Source organism: Poromitra crassiceps (assembly GCF_964638095.1).
Source record: "Poromitra crassiceps genome assembly, contig: HAP1_SCAFFOLD_1271, whole genome shotgun sequence".
Classification (NCBI taxonomy): Eukaryota; Metazoa; Chordata; class Actinopteri; order Beryciformes; family Melamphaidae; genus Poromitra; species Poromitra crassiceps.
In genome coordinates this window covers 10,001-20,000 of record NW_028151139.1, presented here as the reverse complement: position 1 = coordinate 20,000, position 10,000 = coordinate 10,001, and the positions used below count along the sequence as shown (strand labels likewise).

The 10,000-nt window shown below is 46.4% G+C and overlaps 1 protein-coding gene across 1 annotated transcript in view; it reads left to right on the top strand.

Annotated features, from left to right (window-relative positions):
- Positions 1-4,306: 4,306 nt before the first annotated feature.
- Positions 4,307-10,000, top strand: part of LOC310771802 (basal cell adhesion molecule-like) — a gene marked incomplete at its 5' end in the record, with an annotated part of 14,646 nt that continues 8,952 nt past the window's right edge. Inside the window, 2 exons of the mRNA XM_083664321.1 lie at positions 4,307-4,437; positions 5,863-6,076. Coding sequence (XP_083520447.1) covers positions 4,307-4,437; positions 5,863-6,076 — 345 coding nt within the window. The remainder of the gene's footprint in view (positions 4,438-5,862; positions 6,077-10,000) is intronic.

Sequence of the window (10,000 nt, the reverse complement as noted above, 5' to 3'; positions counted from 1 at the left end):
ACACTGCAGCCTCATGTCCACACAGATAGAAGTTAGGCAGTGCTGTGTGTACAGCTGATTTAATGAGACACAAACAAAACAGAAGTGCTAAACAACATTACTACGATTATAACTACTGTTGTTGCGTGGAGCAGCCATCTTGGATTTTTGAGGTTGGGGCTGCTGAGGCTCCTACGAGTTTGGAATGGGAAATACCAGCTCTGATGACATCACCATCCCAGCTCATGACCTTTGAAGTCGTAAGATTACCAGTTCCCAGTTATAAAGGAATGCACGATTATAGCACTGAACGCCCAAAGTGTGTATTTTTGACAGTGTGTATTTCTCATCTCTATTTACTTTCTGCTTTCTGACCCCTCCCTCCCTCCCTCCCTCCCTCCCTCCCTCCCTCTCTCCCTCCCTCCCTCCCTCCCTTTGCCCCTCGGCTCCACTCAGCTTTCCTTAGACATGAGCAAACGCTCTTTCATCTTCCCCCCATCTTCCTCTCTCTGCCCCGGTATTACTGTAAAAAAACAGACAACTACAATTCCCAGAAGTCCGTCCTCCTCCTCCGCACCCTTCACCGTCTCTCCTCCTCACAACAGATCAATTATTGAAGGGAAGATTTTGTAGTCCCAAGATTTATTGATATGATTAATTCATGTTATCACATACAGGCCTAGGCTTGTTCATTAGTAACATGTACACAGTATGTCCAGAGTATGAATATTCATTTGGGTGTAGATTCATCGCTTCTCTAATGATCCTCAACTTAACTTAAGAGGGCTTTTGCTAGGAGCTGTGTGCCGTCTGCTGCCCTTATACCACATGCCCACGCATGCACACACGCACACACGCACACACACACACACACACACACACACACACACACACACACACGCACACACACACACACACACGCACACACACGCACACACACACACACACACGCACGCACTAGGGGTGGGAATCACCAGATGCCCACGATACGATACTCAAACGATACTTGAGTCACGATACGATAGTATTGCGATATTGCGATATCGCCAAAATATTGCGATATATTGAATATTGCGATATATTGAATATTGCGATATTTCGATATATTGTCTAACTCCTTTTCCTACCTTTTCCTTGACCTCACCGGAAGTAAAACATGCAGTGTTTTTTTGTTTTGTTTTGTTTTTGCCCCACATGTAGGCTACATTATTAAGCTTCTCTGGACTCAATACGCCACTGCAGGCGCGGACTGCAACATCGGGCGCTTCGGGCAGATGCCCGGTGGCCTGGCATGGGATGGCCTGCAATTTTTATTTTTTATTTTTTTAATATCCATACTTGGCGTCCAAATATCGATACAATATCGTCAGGCAAAATATCGCGATACTATGGTGTATCGATTTCCCCCCCACCCCTAGCACTCACGCACACACACACACACACACACACACACACACACACACACACACGCACGCACACACACTTCCAGTTGTCTTTTCCATGGCAGTACTGTACATTACCTACACTAATAGCTCCATTCCCCAAACCCAGTGCTGCTTTACTGGCAGCTAATTCTGTCCAGCCAGCACTGTCCTTCATGTAGGCCTGCCAAAGTGGGTGTGAGGTAGGGGTTAGCCCAGGCGATACCCAAATTGAAAGGGGGGGTCATTGCACTTGTGTATATCACATTGCATACAGTATGCAAATATGTTGTCCATATGCCCACGGCTTACTTTACTGATTTGATAGGCGACGATTGTAGAAATTGATTTGACAGTCAATTAATCAATATTGCCCCCTTAGTGGTATCGGTTGGGTGTCTATACATTATAGGTATTCCGGCAGTCACGCAAGGCCGTGACTGGCAGTGCCTTCCAGCATTACCGTGCCTCAGGATTTATGACACTGTACTGTACACACTGCACTGACTTCATTAGCAGAATGGCATTCCTCCCTGTTCTCCCTCCTCCCTCGTTCCCCCTCCCTCTCCCCACTCCTCTCTGTAATCCAATCCATGTCCCTCCATAGCTGGATGGACACACACACACACACACAAACACACACACACACACACACACACACGCACACACACACACACACACACACAGTTACTCACTCTGCCATTGGTATCTGCTACGCCGTGTGTATCCTAATGTTTCTACTGAATGGAGGTTCTGGTTCTGGCTCTGGTTCTGTTCTGGAGTCTCAGAAGAACCTTGGTGCTTTCTGGCGAACCAGCCCGTGTTCACATCAGTTTAAGCGGAACCAAAGTGGGAGGACATTATTCGGTAGTCCCTCTTCTTTTTTTTTAAGTGGATTAATTATTTGGTCTGGCGTTCGAGTGAACCCAGCCTTGGCCATCTCTTCCGCAAGTTCGGCCTACGACTTGCTCTTTCTTGTACTGCTTTCTAGCTTTTCTTGAGATTCGGTAGATGCCAAAATCACCACTAGACATTTGGTTTCCTCAGGAGACCACTGCAAATTATTTTTCTCCATGTTGTCGCTGCCTTCTTCTCCTTCCTGCTCGTCTTCACAGCCTAGAATGAGACACGCCCACTGATGATGTCACGGTTCCCAAGGAAAAAGCAACTATCTTTTGGTTCCGCTGAGAACCAACTTCTCAGGTTCCGAACCAATTATTTTTTCGGTCTGAGCGCGCCGGCCGGTTCAAATTTGGGTTCGGGAACCGGAGCCCTGCCGGTGTGAAAGCCCTGAGGGCCCTTCATGGCATGCCACACGGTCCCTGTAATTTTTGCTTTTAAAGTGCTAAGTTTACACTAAGTGTGTGTGTGTGTGTGTGTGTGTGTGTGTGTGTGTGTGTGTGTGTGTGTGTGTGTGTGTGTGTGTGTGTGTGTGTGTGATGAGTGTTATCAGCCCTAGGCACCTCCGGCCCTGATAAAGTCCTACATGGAGGCCTACACTCGGCTGTCTCAGTTCTTCTAAACTCTCTGTTGAAACGACCGGCAGCACCAGAGGCTATGAAACAAACACACAGGCTTTCAATCTAATAACAAGGAGACATCTTTTAGTCACTAGCTTTTGATTCCCTCAGCTCCGCCCCTTCCTGCTCACTCATCACCCGCCCATGTCCTCCTCTGACAGACAAGTAGCCACTCTACTGTATGTGTGTTCAGACTTACAGGGCTGAACAGCCACGTGACATCTTTGGCCCCGGAAGTGAGTTTCATCAGAATCAGAATCAGAATCACTTTTACTGCCACAGTATGCAAGTTACATAGGAGGAATTTGTCTTAGTGTCTGTATGCAGCGTAGCGGTCACATCGATATACAGAGATAAGAAGTAGGAAAATAACTAAAGACAATCACAAAGTTGCAAGTGCAATCAAATCGAGTAAATATATACAATATGTACATGAGTGGTGAAGTGTTCTGTGGATGATAAATATGAATTTATGTTGGATTTACATGAGATTTACAGACTGAGTTAAATAGACGTTAAATAGGCAGTGGATTTACATGAATTTACAGTCAGAGTTAGATAAGAGTTTACATTGAATGTACATGAAATTTACAGGCTAAGTTAAATAGGCATTAATGTGCAGGGAATTTACATCAATTTACATCAATTTACCAGTCAGTTACCCCCACACACAGTTTGTGTGTGTGTGTGGGGGGGGGGGGTTGTTGGTGAGGTCCTTGGCGGAAGGGGTTTCCGGGCCTTGTTGGTGAGGCTGATGGCGGTTGGGAAGAAGCTGGTCTTGTGGCGGGTGGTTCTGGTCTTGGCAGACCTCAGTCTCTTGCCGTGGGGGAGTGTCTTAAAGAGTTTGTGGCCAGGGTGGGAGGGGTCAGCCATGATCTTGCGAGACCGCTTCAGTGTCCTGGCTGCGTGCAGGTCCTGGAGGGATGGCAGGTTGCATCCGATTATCTTCTCAGCACAGCGGATGATGCGCTGAAGTCTGTTAGTGTCTTTGAGGGTGGCAGCAGCGCAGACGGTGATGGAGGAGGTGAGGATGGACTCAACGATGGACGTGTAGAAGTCCACCATCGTGGCCTTTGGCACTTTGAATTTCTTCAGCTGCCGCACAAAGTACATCCTCTGCTGCTCATATATATCCCATTCATTTTCTCCATAGACATTTCGAAAAATCCTTGTAGACGGTTTTCACCAGCTGCACAACCCCACAGCACTTCCTTTTTCTCAGCTTCTTCTTTTGTGTTTTATGGCGGTTGGCATCCTTAAATGTTGCATTACTGCCACCTGAATTGTATCAGCTTCACAGTGCTACTGTAACTATTGACAGTGTCCACGTTCTCAGCTGTTCAGGAGAAAACACTGACATAGCCTACTTCTATTCTTCTATTACAGTGTGCAGCGGACAGGTGAGCGTGAAGGTCACTCCGACAGTGGAGGTGCTCAAAGGAGAATCGGCCAGTCTGCCGTGCACCTTCACCGCCCCGCCCTCCGCAAGCAACGACATCCTCGTCGAGTGGTACATTGTAAGTATATATATATTTCAATATTCATATTGAAAGAAATAACCGCTGCCATCGCTGGCACTTCTAAGTTATGAAGAAATGATGTAGAGACAAATACTCTGTCGAATGCTCTGTCAATTGTTATGTTGTCTAAAGCTGCGTTCACACCGACCTATTCAAGTTTTTCGCTGGCATCGAGTTTAGATTACAAAGTCGACGCAAACGAGCGATTGAGCGTATATTCGCCCGGGAGAAAAATCGCTGGGCGTCCGAGCGACAGAGACAGAGCGATAGGGGCGAACATTCGCTCGTCGCCCGAGATGAAATATCCCAACTCGAGCGAAATGACGCTGGAAAAAGTCGCTCGCTGTTCAACGCCGATTGGCTGCCGTGTTGAGAGCGAGTCAAGGATCACACTGGCTTGGAACAAACCGCTGGTTTATTGTGTGGCAACAAACCGCATTGACAGCTGATTGAAGTCTGTACTACCGGTATAGAGCTCGCGTTAGGAGCACGCTGATAGGCTTAGCTTGTAAACAACTATGGTGGCTCGTAGTGGACAAACATCATGACATCGCGTAACGTTATAGCCCCCAGATGTCCGTCGATTCTTGTGCCTGTTGACGAGCGATTTAAACAGAGCGACAGAGCGATTCCAAAGGCTTGAATTGTCTGACTGCTACAGATGCAGGACAACTTTCCGAAAGGACAAATAAATACTACTACTACTACTACTACTACTTAAATCGAGCGACAGAGAGAAAAATAAATATCTCGGTGTGAACACAGCTTTACAAGGGTTTTTAGATATCGTATTATTTGGTGAAACCAAAAGGGATGTTTTCTCTCACTCATTTCTCTCTCTCTGGGTCATATTGTGGGAAGAGATGGTGGCACTTGTCTAACAAGATGTTTACATTTTTGTCCTTATATGGGGCCAAAAAAACCTGATCAAAAAGATGCAGGGAATTACCCAGGCTGCCTCACTGCCTTGTGATCCAGCCCGATCTCCCCCCAAAATTGTGTAATAGCAACGTTTTTGGACCAACGTTGCTATGTTACAATTTCGGTAACGTACGTTTATACAGGGGTGGGTGTGATTTCCGGAGATTTTCGGTTTTCTAAGCTCTCCCACACCCTAACTCTAAACCTAAACTTCTCCCAAGACCCTAAACCTAACCTCTCCCCAGACCCTAAACCTAAAATCTCTGGAAACCACGCCCGCCCCTGTATGAATGTACGTTACAAGTTAGGAGCCGAAATTCTAACATAGCAACGTTGGTCCAAAATGTTTACTATTTTACAATTGTCTGTGAGACTGTGTTGTCTGAACCTCCAAACTGAACTCGTATCGTCTTGTCTCCTCTTTCCCTTCCTCCCTCTGTCCATCTCTCCTCCTGTTTGTCCTCCTCCTCCTCCTCCTCCTCCCTCCGTGCCCTCGTTCAGGAGCTGGACACCATCAGGAAGCGCGTGGCGTTGTCCCAGGGCGGTGAGGCGACAGTGGACGAGGGCACGCCTCTGACCGGGCGCATCACCATGGGAAAGGACTTCACCCTGACCATCTCCCCTGTCCAGGCCGCCGACGAGCTCAACGTCTTCTGCGCCGTCAACGCTGGCACAGACGGGGTGGCAGAGGCTGTCACCATGCTCAAAGTCTTCTGTGAGTTTTTACATGACCCCCCTGTGACCTTTCAACAACCCCCCCCCCCGCACGCACGCACACACACACACACACACACACACACACACACACACACCGCCGTCTGCTCGCTACCCAGGCACTTATATGTATGTACTTAACCCAAGTAACTATCCGGTGTGCACAACATTGTCAGACTAAACTCCGTCTGACACCCCAAAAACCTACAATCTGCTACAGAAAAATGTATATTGTTTGTTTATTAACTGGCCCCGGGCCTTCTATCATTTCATGAAAGTGGCCCCCGGGCAAAGCAAGTTGAGTATCCCTGGTTTACGGCCTTAATTGGATCTGTGTGTGTGTCCATGCGTTCTTTCACTTAGAGAGGCCTTAATTGTGTCTAAAGCATGTCGTGCATTTTGCTGATTGCAGTTTTGAACGCTGCGCAAAAACCTCCTCTGAGAAACAAAGTGTCACGACGCGTCATATTGTGTCACAATGTTCTGTCACATCTGTCACAAAATGACGTCGCATCATGTTATGACGTGATGTCCAGGAGGACTTTTAAGCTTCTTCTCCGTGGCGTTGGGTTACCAATTCCCGCTGATATTCCCCTCGGCCTTCCCCCGCGGAGGTCAATGAAGCACAATCTAATCACTCGTGACACAATTGATGAATAGTTCAATCCCCCCTGTCACGTCTCCTAGATCTCAGCTTAATCACTGTCCTGATTTATCACCACGGTGCTGAGAGGGCTGACCCTGGTGCTCCTCCATGTCCTCGCCCTCCCACGAAACCCCCCTCTACACATCAATCGCACGTTTAGCATTTAGCTACGCTGCTCAAATATATACGGACCCATTTTCATTTAGGATTGGGAGTGATCAATCACTCTAAAGAGGGAGAGAGTTAGTGTTAGAGAACAGCGGCACGCCCCTTTCTATAGTTAAGTTACTCTTTGGGGGGGGAAAAAAACATCTTGTAAGTCATTCATTAACAATCGCACGCCCAAAAGACCTTAGAAGAATCTCATGAAAGAGGCTATTCATTGTGTATGAGCCAGACTACTGTGCAAAGTACCATCTTAGACAATACCTCAGTGAAGTGCCGTTTTAACAAAGGCCTTGTTTGGATGCAGTTAATGGCCGGAGTCCTAAGAATACACAGCCTGTCTCAGCGAAGCAACATTTATTCTTTGTCCTGGTTTGGCCGCTCAAACTCATTGGGAATGAATGATAGTGTTATGTGCTATAGTCTGCTGTCTCTCTGGGGAGGCCCACGGCGGAGAGGAAACAGTCATCGCTGTCTCTCTGGGGAGGCCCACAGCGGAGAGGAAACAGTCATCGCTGTCTCTCTGGGGAGGCCCACAGCGGAGAGGAAACAGTCATCGCTGTCTCTCTGGGGAGGCCCACAGCGGAGAGGAAACAGCCATCGCTGTCTCTCTGGGGAGGCCCACAGCGGAGAGGAAACAGCCATCGCTGTCTCTCTGGGGAGGCCCACAGCGGAGAGGAAACAGTCATCGCTGTGCAGAAACACACTAGTAGGAATGAACAGGAGGGACATGGTGCCTCATCCTCCTCCCGGTCAAGCAGGGCCGCGGGAAGTAGGGGTGCTGCAGGTGCTGCAGCACCCCCCAGTGGCGAGATTATTAGGGGTCCAAGCACGAAGTGCGTGGATCCCTATTGTATCTGTTCCGATTATTTTTTTTTTTTTTCTTCTTCTCCGGTAAAACTGTATGTACAGCAGAAACTGTAATGCTCAGCGTAGCCAGACTGGGCACATAGATTGTAAATGTGCCTCACTACTCAAAAACAAAAAATTACCCATTTCGGCCAGATGGTGGCGCTATAACAGACCATTTCGCGTTATGGTCCATATCTTCTGAACCGTGAGGCGTAGAATCAAAATTCCACTTCGGCTGTATTCCCTGGATCAATACGCATCTATCCATATAGGCCACGCCCATTTGCGTGTGCCTAGATTTTCCGCCATTTTGAATTTTATCAAAAACCTACTTTTGCTATCTCCTCCCAGGCCATTTGCCTGAATGAGCCTAAACTTTTTCTGTGGCATCTTTGGACTTACCTGACTCAAAGTTATTAAAGGATTTTGGATACCTGAAACCGTCTTGAAATGATAAATGTTTAAACTTTTGTGTATTTACTTTTGTTCTTTTCCTGCCCTAAAAGTGTGTGGATCTCAGAAACCATACACCCCCCATCACCCAAACTTTCCACACAGGTTCACGACATCACCCACTACTCAGAGTAAAAAAATTACACCAATCCACCAGATGGTGGCGCTATAACAGCCAATTTCACGTTTGTCGGTCCATAACTTCTGAACTGCGAGCTGTAGAATCAAAATTCCACATCTACTGGTTTCCCTGGAGCATCATGTATCTAACCCACTAGGCCACGCCCATTTCTGCGTGGTAGATTTTCCGCCATTTTGAATTTGATCAAAAACCTACTTTTGCGAGCTCCTCCTAGACCGTTTGGCCAAATCACACAAAACTTTTTCTGGGCCATCTATGGACTACCCCGACCTAAGGTTAGTAAAGGATTTTGGATACGTGAAACCGTTTTGAAATGCTAAATCTCGAAACTTTTAATGAAACACACGCCAACACTAAATTGCCCACAACTCATTAACCGGTCAATTACAACTACTGCTGCTACTACTGCTACCACTCCCACTACTACCAACACTACTACTACTACTATTACTACTTCTGCTACTATTACTACTACTACTACTACTACTACTACTACTGGAAGTTGGAATGTAGCATTTTGGGTGGGGTTAATGTGTTTTGGGGTTCTGCATCTGCTGTAACATAATACACAGTTGGTTTAGATGTCACACAGTAATGCCCGATCCACAAAGACTTGACACCCACGTTTGAATAAAAACAAGTTTATGCCATAATAAGGTTACATCCGTGCCTCGTCATTGCTGTGGAAGGATGGTGTAGGGGTAAAGTAGCAGACCCCAAAGCTGGAGGTCCTGGGTTCAAACCACGGCCAGGTAACTGTTTTATTTTTTGAAAATGTAGAATAAAGGTTAATCTGGATATAATTATGTATAACGCTGCTGAATACACACTGTGTACATAGCAGAATAACTGAATATGCCTATTCATGGTAATGTCATATTTCGACGTCATCTTGACATTCCTGTGTAGATGTCTAAATGATCCTCAAATCGGCTGTGATTTGGCCTAGTCCTGGACGTCACTGAAAGATGATATCAGAACATCATCATGATGTAATTGTGTTTGCTGGGAGCCTTCTTTCAGATGAGAGAGGAAAAACATTCCAATACATTATTGTGTCTTCACATGTGAAAGGTCCAAAAAGAGAATTCAATCTGAATTATCCTTGTCACTCATGTGCTCATTGTAACAGCACAACCCACACCAATTAGTTCAAACACCTCCATTCAGGGCATACTTTTAATGTAAAGTGGTGCATTATGTGTGTAATACAAAAATGTCCTTAATGGTAAATGGACTGCATGACAAGCTGCCATGCAGGGTGCTGGCTATAGTCACCAAAAGCAATTTCAGGGATAAACCCCATCAACCTTCTGTAGTGGACGCCACTACGCCCTATGGTTTGATGTGTGTGTGGGAAAGACACAATGACAACTGAAAATTCTGATTTCAGAACACAAAAGCTCCATCATGAGACAAGAACTAACCTCTCCTGTTGCAAAACACGTTCTTGAACACAGCCACGCAATCTCCAGCTAACATTTCCAAGATATTGAAAAAGTTCATGAAACACCGCAAAATAAGGAGGCAGCATGTGGGGTTTTAATTAATGTCACTGACTTAACTGTCTGAAGTTGAAAGTTTTTCATCCCACATGGGGTTTGAACTTTGAGCGGCAATGGTCTTTAGTTAGCATAAGTCATGTGCTTTACCAAGTGAGCTATCCA